Genomic DNA, 18,646 nt, shown 5'->3' with positions numbered 1-18,646 from the left:
TTCATGTTTTCCAGTTTATTGGAGTATAAACTTTCAAAATAGTTTATGATAATTCTTTGAATTTCCTCACTGTCTGTGGTGATGTCTCCTTTTTCAATTCTGCTCTTAATTTGAGTTGATTCTCTCTTTTGGTTAGGTTGGCCATTTTTTAACAATTTTATTAATCTTTTCAAAGAAGCATCTTTTTGTTTTGTTGATTCTTTGAATTTTTTTTGTTCTCTATTTCATTTATTTCAGTTCTGATTTTAATAATTTTCTGCCTTCTGCTGGCTTTGGTATTAGACTGTTGCAGTCTTTCTAGGTCCTTGAGATGTGTCACTAGGTGTTTACTTGGCGACTCTCTGTTCTTATGTGGGCACTTAAGGCTGGTTCAACATCTGCAAATCAATACACATTATTCACTGAGAACAAAAAACACATGTTCATTATGCTTGTAATCCCCGCACTTGAGAGGTGGAGACAGGAGGATCGCGCTGGTTCGAAGCCAGCCTCCCTGGCTTAAGAGACCCTGTTTACAAATATATATATATATAATAGGTCTGGAAGTGTAGCCCAGAGGTAGAAGGATTTCCAGGAACCCCAGTACCACCCAAAAAAAAATGTTCAAATCATTAGATTTTGAAAAAGCATTCCATAAAATTCAACATCTATTCATGTTAAAAACACTTCAGAAAACTGGAATAAAAGGAACCTATTTCAACATCATTAAGACAAAATACAATAAACCCAAAGCCAACACCATATTAAATGGGGAAAAAACTGCAAGAATTTCCTCTTAAATCAGGATTTTTTTAATATTGTCCTCAAGATTCTTGCCACAGCCATGAGACAAGAGAGGGATATCAAAGAAATTGAAATAGAAATCGAGGAATTAAAATTATCCTTGTTTGCAGATGACATGATCCTTTATCTAGAAGACTCAATGAACCCAACCAAAAGACTACTGGAGCTGATTAACCAATGCAGCAAAGTCGCAGGATACAAAACCGATCTAAAGGAAGCAATTCCTCTTCTTTCTGCCAACAGTGAATCCACAATGAAAGAAACAAAGAAAAAAATCCATTCACTATAACCTCAAAACCAATAAAATACCTAGGAATAAACCTAACCCAAGGTGTAAAAGACCTCTACAAAGAAAACTATAAAACAGTAAAGAAAGGTCATTGAAGAAGACCTCGGAAGATGGAAAGATCTCCCTTGCTCATGGATAGGCAGAATAAATATCATCAAAAATGGCCATTCTTCCAAAAGTTATCTCTAGATTTAATGCAATTCCTATTAAAATACCAATGACCTACTTTATAGACCTAGGAAAATCAATCATGAATATTATATGGAGAAAGAAAACACCCAGAATAGCCAAAGCAATCCTCAGCAATAAAAAACAAAAGGCATCACAGTCCCAGACTTCATATTGTACTATAAAGCAATAGTAGTAAAAACAGCATGGTATTGGCACAACAACAGGCATACAGTGGAATAGAATAGAAGATACAGAAACAAACCCACACACACATGTAGTCAATTGATTTTTGACAAAGGGGCCAAACTCATACACTAGAGAAAAGACAGCCTTTTCAACAAATGGTGCTGGGAGAACTGGCTATCCATTTGTAGAAAGATGGAACTAAATTCTTACCTCTCACTGTGCACAGGAATCAACTCTAGATGGATCAAATACTTGGAAATTAGACCAGAGACTGTGAAGTTATTAAAGGAGGGCATAGGCTCAACACTCCAACATATAGGGACAGGCAGTAACTTCCTCAACAAGACCACCAATGTGCAGGAAATTGAAGCAAGAATTAACAAGTGGGATGGCATCAAACTAAAACGTTAATTCTCATCAAAGGAAACCATCAGAAGCCTAAAGAGAAAGCCTCCAGAATGGGAGATCCTTACCAACCACCCACTTGGATAAAGGGCTAATATCCAAAATATACAAAGAGCTCAAAAGACTACACTAGCAAAACAAATAACCCAATGAAGAAATGAACAACTGAAATGAATAAACACTTCACAAAAGAAGAGATACAATTGTCAATAGATACATGAAAAGATGTTCTGTATCATTAGCCATCAGAGAGATGCAAATCAAAACTACACTAAGATTCCATCATATTCTAATCAGAGTAGCAAGCATAAAGAAATCAAATAACAACAAATGCTGGTGAAGATGTGGGGAAAGGGGAACTCTTTTACACTGTTGTTGGGAGTGCAAACTAGTTCAGCCACTATGGAGATCAGTGTGGAGATTCCTTAGAAAACTGGGAATGGATCTACAATATGATCGGGCTATACCACTTTTGGGTATTTGTCCAAATGGGTTGAAATCAGAAAACTACAGTAACATATGCATACCCGTGTTCATAGGAGCACAATTCGTAATAGCCAAATTATTGAACCGATGTAGGTCTTCATCAAAAGATGAATGGATTGCGAAATTATGGGAAATACACACAGTGGAATTCTACTCAGCTATAAAGAAGAAGAAAATCATGTTATTCACAAGAAGTTGGAAAGACCTGGAGAACATTATGTTAAGTGTGATCCGCCAAGCACAGAAGGAGAAGGTACATGTGTTTTCTCTAATATGCCCAAACTATGGAGTATGGAGGCTACCAGAGGGACTCCAGACAATGGAGAAGAAACCTCACCAAAGCTAGAATGGAAGGATAGGAGAGGAAGATGGCTGAGGTTGATTAATGAAGGAGCTATATCTGAATATGTGTAAAAGTATGAATATAGCATGTTTAATTTGGACACTCATTGTTGGGAGGGAGAAGGGGAAGTGTGGGGGGAGAGGGCACCAAGCGCAGTCTGAATGTATGCCATTTTCAATATGTTCCACATAAAAATAAAAGAATAAATTTAAAAAGCCATGGCTTCCCCAGCACAAATACCCTTTAAAAAATAAAAAATGTTATTCATATTGAAGTGAAAAGCCAGTAACCTAATTGTATTTTTTCAAGCATATCAATGATTTCACTTAAGTATACTTTAAGTGGAATGCTTCTTTCAAATGATAATGTCAGGTTTATTCTTGTATAAACAAGCTAAATAATTGTCCTCTACTAGAGCATACTTGCATAATTAAAAAAAGTCATTCGTGGATGAATTTTCTAAGCATTCCATTAGCCTTTTTACTAATGTACTCTCTTTGTATTCAGTCCTTGCTTGACCACACAGAAAAATTGGCCTACTTATAATTAATTACTTAATCATTTCTATCAGTTTGGCTATTTACAGTTCTTTGAAAGAAAAAAATTATTTCCAACTATTTATAACTGAAAAGTTCATTCTGTTTTTTTAGTCCTGGTGATTTTACTTGCTCTATATTATATTTAAACTCTTTTAAAGTCATAAGTAACTATATGTCATGACATATTAATTATCTTAAGTTTCATTATTTGCCTGGTATAATATTGTTGCATATTATGTGTATTTAAAATATATTAAGTATTATTTTGGATTCTACTAAATTCTGCATGCATCTAGATTTAGGATATAACACTAGTCTCATTTACTACTTGCACAGATTGCTTATGTGTTAGTGAGCTGCCTTTTATAAACTCATATGATACCAATAATTTTTCAAATCATATCATGATTTGTATCACAATTCAGATTTTATTTTACAAAAAACCCCACATCTTTCATGTGATTTTTCTTATGCCTTGGAAAAACACAGATGAAAAGTCACATAATTAAAAGCAGGAATAAAAAGTCATCTGGACTCTTTACTTATACTCAATACAGACTGCCTTCCTAAAAAAAATCTTATATCAGAGCAACTTTGACCTAAGTCTTTTTTAAGATATGGGGACTCAGGATGAGTTAATATTTGAAGGAGACTTTGATATTTCTTGCTTCCAAATCTGAGAAAATATCCTATTTTCTTTATTAAATGAAGGAGAAATACATGTGCGTAGCAACATGTATTTTTAGTTTTCTTTTCACATCAGAGCATGATTCCAGAATACTCTATGGTACATCTTTATTTGGGATATTAAGGCTCTAAAAGTCTAATTTTCAAGGAAAGATCCATTCAAACTCCAAGAGCTTACTTAGTCCATGTGTTTTTTACTTAGCACAGTAGACAAAAAGTGAAAACTTGAACTCTGTACACTTCAGCACTAGCTATTCTACAATGTATTTTTTGACATGGTTTAATAGATTTATTTTGTGAAATTGTAATAAAACATTGGAGTAAGAAGATTTACTAATCTTTCAGTGTCTTCAAATATGCCTTGCTAGAAACAAATAGTTTGCTAGGATAGTTGTTCATCAAGCAAACATGCATTTTATTATTATGCTCTGGTTGCTATTAGCTAAGAATAATCATTTTAGGGAGAAAGTATACAAACTTAATTTTGGAAAAAACATCATTTTATAATGAATTTTCTAATTTGGAATAGTTGATCCTAAGTTAGATGTCATATACTTTATATTAATTTGGGGGCCAAAAAATATATGTGGGCCAACTGGAGAAAGGTGAATTCATTGTTGTTTATTCCTACAACTTCATTATAAGCAAACTTCACATTGCTTACTGTAGTAACTACTTCAGTACTTTTGGACAAATGAATTGTTGATAGAGTCTCTGTCTCAGAAACATACTCATAATTCAATTAAATTATCTTTCCTTATAGCATCAGAGACTCCTTGAAATGCTAGATTCAGAGAAAGAACTGTTAAAAGAAAAAATAAATGAAGCTTTGATTCAGCAATCTCAAGAACAGAAGGTAATATTTGAAGAGTGCTAAGAGTGTGGGAATAATATATTCTTTTACCTTGAATAATACACATAGTGTCTTTCTAATTGTCTTCTTTCCAGGAAATATTGGGGAAATGTTTGGAGGAAGAAAGACAAAGAAATAAAGAGGCATTAGCATCTGCTGCAAAGGTATTGCCATCTGTAACCATAGGTTTCTTTGTAAGAGGAGTTAAACACTGTTCACTAATGCTATGCCAATCTACTTTTGTATGATGTTTATTCCAGAAAAATCAAATACTTCTTATTTTGGCTCTAAAACTTGGGACATGCCAATTCATATTTTTGTTAAATTAATATAAGAATTTATAGCATTGAAGGGCATTACAATATAGATTAGTATATTAAAAGAACATGTATGTTTGGACAGTAATATCTACTTCCTATTTCATAGTTATTATAAGTGGATATCAAAGTAAGTGAATTTTAAAGCCAGTTTTAAAATTGTTCACTTTAAGTAATATATTCAGAGATATTAAATAAATACATAGCAATAAATGTTTATTATACTGACTTTTACATTTTATATTTCAAATTAAGTTCAATAAATAAATACTGAATGACCCTTGTGCATATCATTGTATCAGGGATGCAAGTTCAAGCATGAATCACTAAAAATAGTGGAATAGAAGGAACTTCCCTCAATATCAGAAAGGCAGTATATGATAAATCCGGAGCGAACATCATTCTGAACAAAGTAAAACAAAGTATTTCCTCGAAAATAGGAAAAAGACAAGGATCCACTATCACTACTCCTATTCAATATAGTATTCAACAAGAGAAGGAAGGGAGACAAATATAGAAGGAAGAAGTGAAATTATCTGTTTGCAGATGAAATGATTCTATACTCAAAAGACATAAACACTAAACCAGAAAACTTATAAAGCTGATAAATAAATCCAACAAGTTAGCTAGATATAAAATCAACTTATAAAAATCAATAGCTTTTCCATACACCAACCACAAATCCACAAATTCTTAAAAGAATTTATATTCCAATAAGAAAAAATTATTGGTAATATCCCAAAGCAAGCAGGAATGAATTAAATTATGATGAACATGTAGATGGTATGTCCATATCACAAATGATTCTAAACAATAATTTACTTTTTACATGACCTTTGGGGGTAGCTAGCATTCTAAACTAAATTTGAATTTGATTCCTTAAATATAGACATGTTGAAATCTTTTAGCATAGTCATGGCATTAATTTGGGGAAAAACGGAGGCAACAAAGGCTAGAAGCAGGGAAGAAATTGGTAGAGTACATCTGTAGTCTTGGTAGGCAATAATGAGTGGTGAAAATAAACTAATAGTAATAGCTTAGAATAAAAAATGCACAAATTCTACAAATAGTTACAAGAAAAAATCACCTTACTTGGTGACTATAAGTTTGAAGTGGGTGTGATAGGAGATCAGTTTGTAAAATCACAGAGTATGAACTCAAGAACAAAGTAGAAGCCGTGCACGATGGCGCACACTTACAATTCTGGTACTTGCAAGGTTGAGGCATGAGGATCCAAGGGTTCTCTGCCAACCCCAGCTACTTAGTGAGGCCCTCTGCAATTAGTGAGACCCTGTTCAAAAGAAAGTTAAAAATAGGGCTGGGGATGTAACTCAGAGGTAGAATGCCCCTAGATTCAATCTCCGGTATTAAAAACAAAAACAAAAACAGAAAGCTTTTTCTTTTAAATGGACTTTAAAGTGGTTAACATATAAAATAAAATGTGGAATATCTGTATTTGCTTTTTAGTATTTAAAGACTTCTACATGTGATTGAGATAGTAATAACAAATGTTATTTTTTCAGTTACGGTAAAAAGAAATTTGTGAATATATAGAGATGTATAATTTATTTATTTTTTTTTATTTTAATTAATTTATTTTTTAAATTGGTGCATTGTAGTCATATATCAATCACATTGGAGTACAAGACGTGAGAGGATATACAAGCACGCATCATCCAATTAGCCCTCCTCCAGCCCCCGTCCCATTCCCTCTCCCTCCCTCCATCCCACACTTCTTTGATGATTTACTTTGATACATTTGTTTATGTACCTCCTGCATTTTAAAGAGGCTCCATCCTCCAGTATTACATACCCTCTGATTGATTACATTAGTTGCTTCACTATAGGGCCCTTTCTATAGCTCAACCTCTTCCTGTTGCCCTTTTCCTCCTAGTTATTGCTGATTAAGAGAAGCGTCTGATTTATATTTTCTGCAATATTTCTCTGTGCATGCTGCGTTGCAAGTACCAATCCCACTCTTGATGGTCCCAGTAGTGGCCTGGCTACTCAGTGGACTGATCCAGAACTTGCCTCACGCCAGGCTCCGATGCTGGTCATTGGCCCCTGCACCGGTCTAACCCCTTGGCAGGATTCCAATCCCGGCCTCGGAGGACCCAACACTGGTAATGCCTCACGGCAGGCTCCGATGCCGGCCTCACTGGCCCCAGCACCGGCCTAACCCCTTGACAGGCTCTTATCCTGGCCTCAGAGGTCCCAGCACCGGCCTTGCCTCACGGCAGGCTCCGATGCCGGCCTCGCTGGCCCCAGCACCGGCCTAACCCCTCGGCAGGCTCTTATCCTGGCCTCGAGGCCCCAGTACCGGCCTTGCCTCAAGGCAGGCTCCGATGCCGGCCTCGCTGGCCCCAGCACCGGCCTAACCCCTCAGCAGGCTCTTATCCTGGCCTCGGAGGCCCCAGTACCGGCCTTGCCTCACGGCAGGCTCCGATGCCGGCCTCACTGGCCCCAGCAGCGGCCTAACCCCTCGGCAGGCTCCGATCCCGGCCTCAGAGGCCCCAGTACTGGCCTTGCCTCAAGGCAGGCTCCGATGCCGGCCTCGCTGGCCCCAGCACCGGCCTAACCCCTCGGCAGGCTCTTGTCCTGGCCTCGGAGGCCCCAGTACCGGCCTTGCCTCACGGCAGGCTCCGATGCCGGCCTTGCTGGCCCCAGCAGCGGCCTAACCCCTCGGCAGGCTCCGATCCCGGCCTCGGAGGCCCCAGCACTGGTCATGCCTCAAGGCAGGCTTCGATGCCGGCCTCGCTGGCCCCAGCACCGGCCTAACCCCTTGGCAGGCTCTTATCCTGGCCTCGGAGGCCCCAGTACCGGCCCTGCCTCACGGCAGGCTCCGATGCCGGCCTCGCTGGCCCCAGCACCGGCCTAACCCCTCGGCAGGCTCTTATCCTGGCCTCGAGGCCCCAGTACCGGCCTTGCCTCAAGGCAGGCTCCGATGCCGGCCTCAATGGCCCCAGCACTGGCCTAACCCCTCGGCAGGCTCTTATCCTGGCCTCGGAGGCCCCAGTACCGGCCTTGCCTCACGGCAGGCTCCGATGCCGGCCTCGCTGGCCCCAGCAGCGGCCTAACCCCTCGGCAGGCTCCGATCCCAGCCTCGGAAGCCCCAGCACTGGTCATGCCTCAAGGCAGGCTCCGATGCCGGCCTCGCTGGCCCCAGCACCGGCCTAGCCCCTTGGCAGGCTCTTATCCTGGCCTCGGAGGCCCCAGTACCGGCCTTGCCTCACGGCAGGCTCCGATGCCAGCCTCGCTGGCCCCAGCACCGGCCTAACCCCTCGGCATGCTCCGATCCCGGCCTCGGAGGCCCCAGCACTGGTAATGCCTCATGGCAGGCTCCACTACCGGCCTCATTGGCCCCAGCACCGACATAACCCCTCGGCAAGCTCTTATCCTGGCCTCGGAGGCCCCAGTACCGGCCTTGCCTCACGGCAGTCTCCGATGCCGGCCTCGCTGGCCCCAGCACCGGCCTAACCCCTCGGCAGGCTCTTATCCTGGCCTCGAGGCCCCAGTACCGGCCTTGCCTCAAGGCAGGCTCCGATGCCGGCCTCGTTGGCCCCAGCACCGGCCTAACCCCTCAGCAGGCTCTTATCCTGGCCTCGGAGGCCCCAGTACCGGCCTTGCCTCACGGCAGGCTTCGATGCCGGCCTCACTGGCCCCAGCACCGGCCTAACCCCTCGGCAGGCTCCGATCCCGGCCTCAGAGGCCCCAGTACCGGCCTTGCCTCAAGGCAGGCTCCGATGCCGGCCTCGCTGGCCCCAGCATCGGCCTAACCCCTCGGCAAGCTCTTATCCTGGCCTCGGAGGCCCCAGTACCGGCCTTGCCTCACGGCAGGCTCCGATGCCGGCCTCGCTGGTCCCAGCACCGGCCTAACCCCTCGGCAGGCTCTTATCCTGGCCTCGAGGCCCCAGTACCGGCCTTGCCTCAAGGCAGGCTCCGATGCCGGCCTCGCTGGCCCCAGCACCGGCCTAACCCCTCAGCAGGCTCTTATCCTGGCCTCGGAGGCCCCAGTACCGGCCTTGCCTCACGGCAGGCTCCGATGCCGGCCTCGCTGGCCCCAGCACCGGCCTAACCCCTCGGCATGCTCCGATCCCGGCCTCGGAGGCCCCAGCACTGGTAATGCCTCATGGCAGGCTCCACTACCGGCCTCATTGGCCCCAGCACCGACCTAACCCCTCGGCAAGCTCTTATCCTGGCCTCGGAGGCCCCAGTACCGGCCTTGCCTCACGGCAGTCTCCGATGCCGGCCTCGCTGGCCCCAGCACCGGCCTAACCCCTCGGCAGGCTCTTATCCTGGCCTCGAGGCCCCAGTACCGGCCTTGCCTCAAGGCAGGCTCCGATGCCGGCCTCGTTGGCCCCAGCACCGGCCTAACCCCTCAGCAGGCTCTTATCCTGGCCTCGGAGGCCCCAGTACCGGCCTTGCCTCACGGCAGGCTCCGATGCCGGCCTCACTGGCCCCAGCACCGGCCTAACCCCTCGGCAGGCTCCGATCCCGGCCTCAGAGGCCCCAGTACCGGCCTTGCCTCAAGGCAGGCTCCGATGCCGGCCTCGCTGGCCCCAGCATCGGCCTAACCCCTCGGCAAGCTCTTATCCTGGCCTCGGAGGCCCCAGTACCGGCCTTGCCTCACGGCAGGCTCCGATGCCGGGCTCGCTGGTCCCAGCACCGGCCTAACCCCTCGGCAGGCTCTTATCCTGGCCTCGAGGCCCCAGTACCGGCCTTGCCTCAAGGCAGGCTCCGATGCCGGCCTCAATGGCCCCAGCACTGGCCTAACCCCTCGGCAGGCTCTTATCCTGGCCTCGGAGGCCCCAGTACCGGCCTTGCCTCACGGCAGGCTCCGATGCCGGCCTCGCTGGCCCCAGCAGCGGCCTAACCCCTCGGCAGGCTCCGATCCTAGCCTCGGAAGCCCCAGCACTGGTCATGCCTCAAGGCAGGCTCCGATGCCGGCCTCGCTGGCCCCAGCACCGGCCTAGCCCCTTGGCAGGCTCTTATCCTGGCCTCGGAGGCCCCAGTACCGGCCTTGCCTCACGGCAGGCTCCGATGCCGGCCTCGCTGGCCCCAGCACCAGCCTAACCCCTCGGCATGCTCCGATCCCGGCCTCGGAGGCCCCAGCACTGGTAATGCCTCATGGCAGGCTCCACTACCGGCCTCATTGGCCCCAGCACCGACCTAACCCCTCGGCAAGCTCTTATCCTGGCCTCGGAGGCCCCAGTACCGGCCTTGCCTCACGGCAGGCTCCGATGCCGGCCTCGCTGGCCCCAGCACCGGCCTAACCCCTCGGCTGGCTCTTATCCTGGCCTCGAGGCCCCAGTACCGGCCTTGCCTCAAGGCAGGCTCCGATGCCGGCCTCAATGGCCCCAACACTGGCCTAACCCCTCGGCAGGCTCTTATCCTGGCCTCGGAGGCCCCAGTACCGGCCTTGCCTCACGGCAGGCTCCGATGCCGGCCTCGCTGGCCCCAGCAGCGGCCTAACCCCTCGGCAGGCTCCGATCCCAGCCTCGGAAGCCCCAGCACTGGTCATGCCTCAAGGCAGGCTCCGATGCCGGCCTCGCTGGCCCCAGCACCGGCCTAGCCCCTTGGCAGGCTCTTATCCTGGCCTCGGAGGCCCCAGTACCGGCCTTGCCTCACGGCAGGCTCCGATGCCGGCCTCGCTGGCCCCAGCACCGGCCTAACCCCTCGGCATGCTCCGATCCCGGCCTCGGAGGCCCCAGCACTGGTAATGCCTCATGGCAGGCTCCACTACCGGCCTCATTGGCCCCAGCACCGACCTAACCCCTCGGCAAGCTCTTATCCTGGCCTCGGAGGCCCCAGTACCGGCCTTGCCTCACGGCAGTCTCCGATGCCGGCCTCGCTGGCCCCAGCACCGACCTAACCCCTCGGCAGGCTCTTATCCTGGCCTCGAGGCCCCAGTACCGGCCTTGCCTCAAGGCAGGCTCCAATGCCGGCCTCGTTGGCCCCAGCACCGGCCTAACCCCTCAGCAGGCTCTTATCCTGGCCTCGGAGGCCCCAGTACCGGCCTTGCCTCACGGCAGGCTCCGATGCCGGCCTCACTGGCCCCAGCACCGGCCTAACCCCTCGGCAGGCTCCGATCCCGGCCTCAGAGGCCCCAGTACCGGCCTTGCCTCAAGGCAGGCTCCGATGCCGGCCTCGCTGGCCCCAGCATCGGCCTAACCCCTCGGCAAGCTCTTATCCTGGCCTCGGAGGCCCCAGTACCGGCCTTGCCTCACGGCAGGCTCCGATGCCGGGCTCGCTGGTCCCAGCACCGGCCTAACCCCTCGGCAGGCTCTTATCCTGGCCTCGAGGCCCCAGTACCGGCCTTGCCTCAAGGCAGGCTCCGATGCCGGCCTCAATGGCCCCAGCACTTGGCTAACCCCTCGGCAGGCTCTTATCCTGGCCTCGGAGGCCCCAGTACCGGCCTTGCCTCACGGCAGGCTCCGATGCCGGGCTCGCTGGTCCCAGCACCGGCCTAACCCCTCGGCAGGCTCTTATCCTGGCCTCGAGGCCCCAGTACCGGCCTTGCCTCAAGGCAGGCTCCGATGCCGGCCTCAATGGCCCCAGCACCGGCCTAGCCCCTTGGCAGGCTCTTATCCTGGCCTCGGAGGCCCCAGTACCGGCCTTGCCTCACGGCAGGCTCCGATGCCGGCCTCGCTGGCCCCAGCACCGGCCTAACCCCTCGGCATGCTCCGATCCCGGCCTCGGAGGCCCCAGCACTGGTAATGCCTCATGGCAGGCTCCACTACCGGCCTCATTGGCCCCAGCACCGACCTAACCCCTCGGCAAGCTCTTATCCTGGCCTCGGAGGCCCCAGTACCGGCCTTGCCTCACGGCAGTCTCCGATGCCGGCCTCGCTGGCCCCAGCACCGGCCTAACCCCTCGGCAGGCTCTTATCCTGGCCTCGAGGCCCCAGTACCGGCCTTGCCTCAAGGCAGGCTCCAATGCCGGCCTCGTTGGCCCCAGCACCGGCCTAACCCCTCAGCAGGCTCTTATCCTGGCCTCGGAGGCCCCAGTACCGGCCTTGCCTCACGGCAGGCTTCGATGCCGGCCTCACTGGCCCCAGCACCGGCCTAACCCCTCGGCGGGCTCCGATCCCGGCCTCAGAGGCCCCAGTACCGGCCTTGCCTCAAGGCAGGCTCCGATGCCGGCCTCGCTGGCCCCAGCATCGGCCTAACCCCTCGGCAAGCTCTTATCCTGGCCTCGGAGGCCCCAGTACCGGCCTTGCCTCACGGCAGGCTCCGATGCCGGGCTCGCTGGTCCCAGCACCGGCCTAACCCCTCGGCAGGCTCTTATCCTGGCCTCGAGGCCCCAGTACCGGCCTTGACTCAAGGCAGGCTCCGATGCCGGCCTCAATGGCCCCAGCACTGGCCTAACCCCTCGGCAGGCTCTTATCCTGGCCTCGGAGGCCCCAGTACCGGCCTTGCCTCACGGCAGGCTCCGATGCCGGCCTCGCTGGCCCCAGCAGCGGCCTAACCCCTCGGCAGGCTCCGATCCCAGCCTCGGAAGCCCCAGCACTGGTCATGCCTCAAGGCAGGCTCCGATGCCGGCCTCGCTGGCCCCAGCACCGGCCTAGCCCCTTGGCAGGCTCTTATCCTGGCCTCGGAGGCCCCAGTACCGGCCTTGCCTCACGGCAGGCTCCGATGCCGGCCTCGCTGGCCCCAGCACCGGCCTAACCCCTCGGCATGCTCCGATCCCGGCCTCGGAGGCCCCAGCACTGGTAATGCCTCATGGCAGGCTCCACTACCGGCCTCATTGGCCCCAGCACCGACCTAACCCCTCGGCAAGCTCTTATCCTGGCCTCGGAGGCCCCAGTACCGGCCTTGCCTCACGGCAGTCTCCGATGCCGGCCTCGCTGGCCCCAGCACCGGCCTAACCCCTCGGCAGGCTCTTATCCTGGCCTCGAGGCCCCAGTACCGGCCTTGCCTCAAGGCAGGCTCCGATGCCGGCCTCGTTGGCCCCAGCACCGGCCTAACCCCTCAGCAGGCTCTTATCCTGGCCTCGGAGGCCCCAGTACCGGCCTTGCCTCACGGCAGGCTTCGATGCCGGCCTCACTGGCCCCAGCACCGGCCTAACCCCTCGGCAGGCTCCGATCCCGGCCTCAGAGGCCCCAGTACCGGCCTTGCCTCAAGGCAGGCTCCGATGCCGGCCTCGCTGGCCCCAGCATCGGCCTAACCCCTCGGCAAGCTCTTATCCTGGCCTCGGAGGCCCCAGTACTGGCCTTGCCTCACGGCAGGCTCCGATGCCGGCCTCGCTGGTCCCAGCACCGGCCTAACCCCTCGGCAGGCTCTTATCCTGGCCTCGAGGCCCCAGTACCGGCCTTGCCTCAAGGCAGGCTCCGATGCCGGCCTCGCTGGCCCCAGCACCGGCCTAACCCCTCAGCAGGCTCTTATCCTGGCCTCGGAGGCCCCAGTACCGGCCTTGCCTCACGGCAGGCTCCGATGCCGGCCTCGCTGGCCCCAGCACCGGCCTAACCCCTCGGCATGCTCCGATCCCGGCCTCGGAGGCCCCAGCACTGGTAATGCCTCATGGCAGGCTCCACTACCGGCCTCATTGGCCCCAGCACCGACCTAACCCCTCGGCAAGCTCTTATCCTGGCCTCGGAGGCCCCAGTACCGGCCTTGCCTCACGGCAGTCTCCGATGCCGGCCTCGCTGGCCCCAGCACCGGCCTAACCCCTCGGCAGGCTCTTATCCTGGCCTCGAGGCCCCAGTACCGGCCTTGCCTCAAGGCAGGCTCCGATGCCGGCCTCGTTGGCCCCAGCACCGGCCTAACCCCTCAGCAGGCTCTTATCCTGGCCTCGGAGGCCCCAGTACCGGCCTTGCCTCACGGCAGGCTCCGATGCCGGCCTCACTGGCCCCAGCACCGGCCTAACCCCTCGGCAGGCTCCGATCCCGGCCTCAGAGGCCCCAGTACCGGCCTTGCCTCAAGGCAGGCTCCGATGCCGGCCTCGCTGGCCCCAGCATCGGCCTAACCCCTCGGCAAGCTCTTATCCTGGCCTCGGAGGCCCCAGTACCGGCCTTGCCTCACGGCAGGCTCCGATGCCGGGCTCGCTGGTCCCAGCACCGGCCTAACCCCTCGGCAGGCTCTTATCCTGGCCTCGAGGCCCCAGTACCGGCCTTGCCTCAAGGCAGGCTCCGATGCCGGCCTCAATGGCCCCAGCAGCGGCCTAACCCCTCAGCAGGCTCTTATCCTGGCCTCGGAGGCCCCAGCACCGGCCTAACCCCTCGGCGGGCTCTTATCCTGGCCTCGGAGGCCCAAGTACCGGCCTTGCCTCATGGCAGGCTCCGATGCCGGCCTCGCTGGCCCCAGCATCGGCCTAACCCCTCGGCAAGCTCTTATCCTGGCCTCGGAGGCCCCAGTACCGGCCTTGCCTCACGGCAGGCTCCGATGCCGGCCTCGCTGGCCCCAGCACCGGCCTAACCCCTCGGCAGGCTCTTATCCTGGCCTCGAGGCCCCAGTACCGGCCTTGCCTCAAGGCAGGCTCCGATGCCGGCCTCAATGGCCCCAGCACTGGCCTAACCCCTCGGCAGGCTCTTATCCTGGCCTCGGAGGCCCCAGTACCGGCCTTGCCTCACGGCAGGCTCCGATGCCGGCCTCGCTGGCCCCAGCAGCGGCCTAACCCCTCGGCAGGCTCCGATCCCAGCCTCGGAAGCCCCAGCACTGGTCATGCCTCAAGGCAGGCTCCGATGCCGGCCTCGCTGGCCCCAGCACCGGCCTAGCCCCTTGGCAGGCTCTTATCCTGGCCTCGGAGGCCCCAGTACCGGCCTTGCCTCACGGCAGGCTCCGATGCCGGCCTCGCTGGCCCCAGCACCGGCCTAACCCCTCGGCATGCTCCGATCCCGGCCTCGGAGGCCCCAGCACTGGTAATGCCTCATGGCAGGCTCCACTACCGGCCTCATTGGCCCCAGCACCGACCTAACCCCTCGGCAAGCTCTTATCCTGGCCTCGGAGGCCCCAGTACCGGCCTTGCCTCACGGCAGTCTCCGATGCCGGCCTCGCTGGCCCCAGCACCGGCCTAACCCCTCGGCAGGCTCTTATCCTGGCCTCGAGGCCCCAGTACCGGCCTTGCCTCAAGGCAGGCTCCGATGCCGGCCTCGTTGGCCCCAGCACCGGCCTAACCCCTCAGCAGGCTCTTATCCTGGCCTCGGAGGCCCCAGTACCGGCCTTGCCTCACGGCAGGCTTCGATGCCGGCCTCACTGGCCCCAGCACCGGCCTAACCCCTCGGCAGGCTCCGATCCCGGCCTCAGAGGCCCCAGTACCGGCCTTGCCTCAAGGCAGGCTCCGATGCCGGCCTCGCTGGCCCCAGCATCGGCCTAACCCCTCGGCAAGCTCTTATCCTGGCCTCGGAGGCCCCAGTACCGGCCTTGCCTCACGGCAGGCTCCGATGCCGGCCTCGCTGGTCCCAGCACCGGCCTAACCCCTCGGCAGGCTCTTATCCTGGCCTCGAGGCCCCAGTACCGGCCTTGCCTCAAGGCAGACTCCGATGCCGGCCTCGCTGGCCCCAGCACCGGCCTAACCCCTCAGCAGGCTCTTATCCTGGCCTCGGAGGCCCCAGTACCGGCCTTGCCTCACGGCAGGCTCCGATGCCGGCCTCGCTGGCCCCAGCACCGGCCTAACCCCTCGGCATGCTCCGATCCCGGCCTCGGAGGCCCCAGCACTGGTAATGCCTCATGGCAGGCTCCACTACCGGCCTCATTGGCCCCAGCACCGACCTAACCCCTCGGCAAGCTCTTATCCTGGCCTCGGAGGCCCCAGTACCGGCCTTGCCTCACGGCAGTCTCCGATGCCGGCCTCGCTGGCCCCAGCACCGGCCTAACCCCTCGGCAGGCTCTTATCCTGGCCTCGAGGCCCCAGTACCGGCCTTGCCTCAAGGCAGGCTCCGATGCCGGCCTCGTTGGCCCCAGCACCGGCCTAACCCCTCAGCAGGCTCTTATCCTGGCCTCGGAGGCCCCAGTACCGGCCTTGCCTCACGGCAGGCTCCGATGCCGGCCTCACTGGCCCCAGCACCGGCCTAACCCCTCGGCAGGCTCCGATCCCGGCCTCAGAGGCCCCAGTACCGGCCTTGCCTCAAGGCAGGCTCCGATGCCGGCCTCGCTGGCCCCAGCATCGGCCTAACCCCTCGGCAAGCTCTTATCCTGGCCTCGGAGGCCCCAGTACCGGCCTTGCCTCACGGCAGGCTCCGATGCCGGGCTCGCTGGTCCCAGCACCGGCCTAACCCCTCGGCAGGCTCTTATCCTGGCCTCGAGGCCCCAGTACCGGCCTTGCCTCAAGGCAGGCTCCGATGCCGGCCTCAATGGCCCCAGCACTGGCCTAACCCCTCGGCAGGCTCTTATCCTGGCCTCGGAGGCCCCAGTACCGGCCTTGCCTCACGGCAGGCTCCGATGCCGGCCTCGCTGGCCCCAGCAGCGGCCTAACCCCTCGGCAGGCTCCGATCCTAGCCTCGGAAGCCCCAGCACTGGTCATGCCTCAAGGCAGGCTCCGATGCCGGCCTCGCTGGCCCCAGCACCGGCCTAGCCCCTTGGCAGGCTCTTATCCTGGCCTCGGAGGCCCCAGTACCGGCCTTGCCTCACGGCAGGCTCCGATGCCGGCCTCGCTGGCCCCAGCACCGGCCTAACCCCTCGGCATGCTCCGATCCCGGCCTCGGAGGCCCCAGCACTGGTAATGCCTCATGGCAGGCTCCACTACCGGCCTCATTGGCCCCAGCACCGACCTAACCCCTCGGCAAGCTCTTATCCTGGCCTCGGAGGCCCCAGTACCGGCCTTGCCTCACGGCAGTCTCCGATGCCAGCCTCGCTGGCCCCAGCACCGGCCTAACCCCTCGGCAGGCTCTTATCCTGGCCTCGAGGCCCCAGTACCGGCCTTGCCTCAAGGCAGGCTCCGATGCCGGCCTCGCTGGCCCCAGCACCGGCCTAACCCCTCAGCAGGCTCTTATCCTGGCCTCGGAGGCCCCAGTACCGGCCTTGCCTCACGGCAGGCTCCGATGCCGGCCTCACTGGCCCCAGCACCGGCCTAACCCCTCGGCAGGCTCCGATCCCGGCCTCAGAGGCCCCAGTACCGGCCTTGCCTCAAGGCAGGCTCCGATGCCGGCCTCGCTGGCCCCAGCAGCGGCCTAACCCCTCAGCAGGCTCTTATCCTGGCCTCGGAGGCCCCAGCACCGGCCTAACCCCTCGGCGGGCTCTTATCCTGGCCTCGGAGGCCCAAGTACCGGCCTTGCCTCATGGCAGGCTCTGATGCCAGCCTCGCTGGCCCCAGCACCGGCCTAACCTCTCAGCAGGCTCCGGTCCCGTCCTCGGGGGCCCCAACACTGGCCTTGCCTCACGGCAGGCTCCGATGCCGGCCTCGCTGACCCCAGCACCGGCCTAACCCCTCAGCAAGTTCCGGACCCGACCTCGGAGGCCCTAGCACAAGCCTTGCATCATGGCAGGCTCCAATGCCGGCCTCGCTGGCCCCAGCATCGGTCTAAACCCTCTGCAGGTTCCAATCCCGGCCACGGAGGCCTCAGTAGTGGCCCTGCCTCACAGCAAGCTCCGATGTCGGCCACTGGCCCCGGCGCCCGCCTAACCCCTCAGCAGGTTCCGATCACTGTCTCTGTGGTTAGTATTTCAAAGGTTCCAGTTGTAATGTATCAGATCTCTGCCTCCCCCGAATATTGGCCACTGGCATTGCCACTGCCTCCACCGTTTCAAATCCTTCCCAGGCTCTTTTTCCACTCTGAATGTTGTCCAGTGTTCCTAAGCATGCGTGATGGTAGCATTCGACATTTGGTGTAATTTCTCCAAAAAAATAAAGTTGGTAAGATCCGGTTTCTGCTTCTCCTGAATACAAGTCTCTACCACCATCGCGAAGAACTCTTTCAACACCGCATTTCTCCTTGGTCTCCGCTAAACTCTCTCCTTATATGTGATGTCTGAGATTCTTAACAATATAGAGAAATAGCAGTCCTCTTTCACGGCGAATTTTTCCATAAGTTCCAGTGCATTTAGATAAGTTTTGTCTGCATCTCCAGTGTCCTGGCATCCATAACGGCTTTCTTACCACCTCTCCGATATTTTTCTTTATCTTTTTCTGTTCTGGGCCCGGTTTCTCCAGGGGTCTGGCGTGCTACTCGCAGTTCAGCCGGGAACCAGAGTCCTGCGATCAGGGCCCCAGCTGGCGTGCCCTGTGCTCGACCCCCGCCCAGAACCCAGCGTCTTACTGGGCCTTGTTTCTCCAGGGGTCTGGCGTGCTACTCGCAGTTCGGCAGGGGCCCAGAGTCCCGCGACCTGGGCCCCATTAGGCGTGCCCCGCCCGCGACCCCCGCCCAGAACCCAGCGTCTTACTGGGCCTGGTTTCTCCAGGGGTCTGGCGTGCTACGCGCAGTTCGGCCCGGGGCCCAGGGTCCCGCGACCCAGGCCCCGGCTTTTGTGCGCCGTGCGCGACCCCTGCCCAGAACCCAGCGTCTTACTGGGCCTGGTTTCTCCAGGGATCTGGCGTGCTACTCGCAGTTCTGCCTGGGGCCCAGAGTCCCGCGACCCGGGCCCCATCTGGCGTGCCCAGCCCGCGACCCCAGCCCAGAACCCAGCGTCTTACTTGGCCTGGTTTCTCCAGGGGTCT

At 55.3% G+C, this 18,646-nt stretch overlaps 1 protein-coding gene across 7 annotated transcripts in view; it reads left to right on the top strand.

Annotated features, from left to right (window-relative positions):
- Nucleotides 1-18,646, top strand: part of CCDC91 (coiled-coil domain containing 91) — a gene marked incomplete at both ends in the record, with an annotated part of 275,982 nt that overhangs the window by 166,718 nt on the left and 90,618 nt on the right. For all 7 annotated transcript variants that reach the window (XM_080705459.1, XM_080705458.1, XM_080705457.1 and 4 more), the window contains 2 exons: nt 4,653-4,745; nt 4,838-4,906. In XM_080705459.1, the coding sequence (XP_080561585.1) occupies nt 4,653-4,745; nt 4,838-4,906 (162 nt within the window). The remainder of the gene's footprint in view (nt 1-4,652; nt 4,746-4,837; nt 4,907-18,646) is intronic.

Source organism: Muscardinus avellanarius, assembly GCF_963383645.1.
Source record: "Muscardinus avellanarius genome assembly, chromosome: 11".
NCBI classification, from domain to species: Eukaryota; Metazoa; Chordata; class Mammalia; order Rodentia; family Gliridae; genus Muscardinus; species Muscardinus avellanarius.
This window is presented reverse-complemented; position numbering and strand designations above follow the sequence as displayed.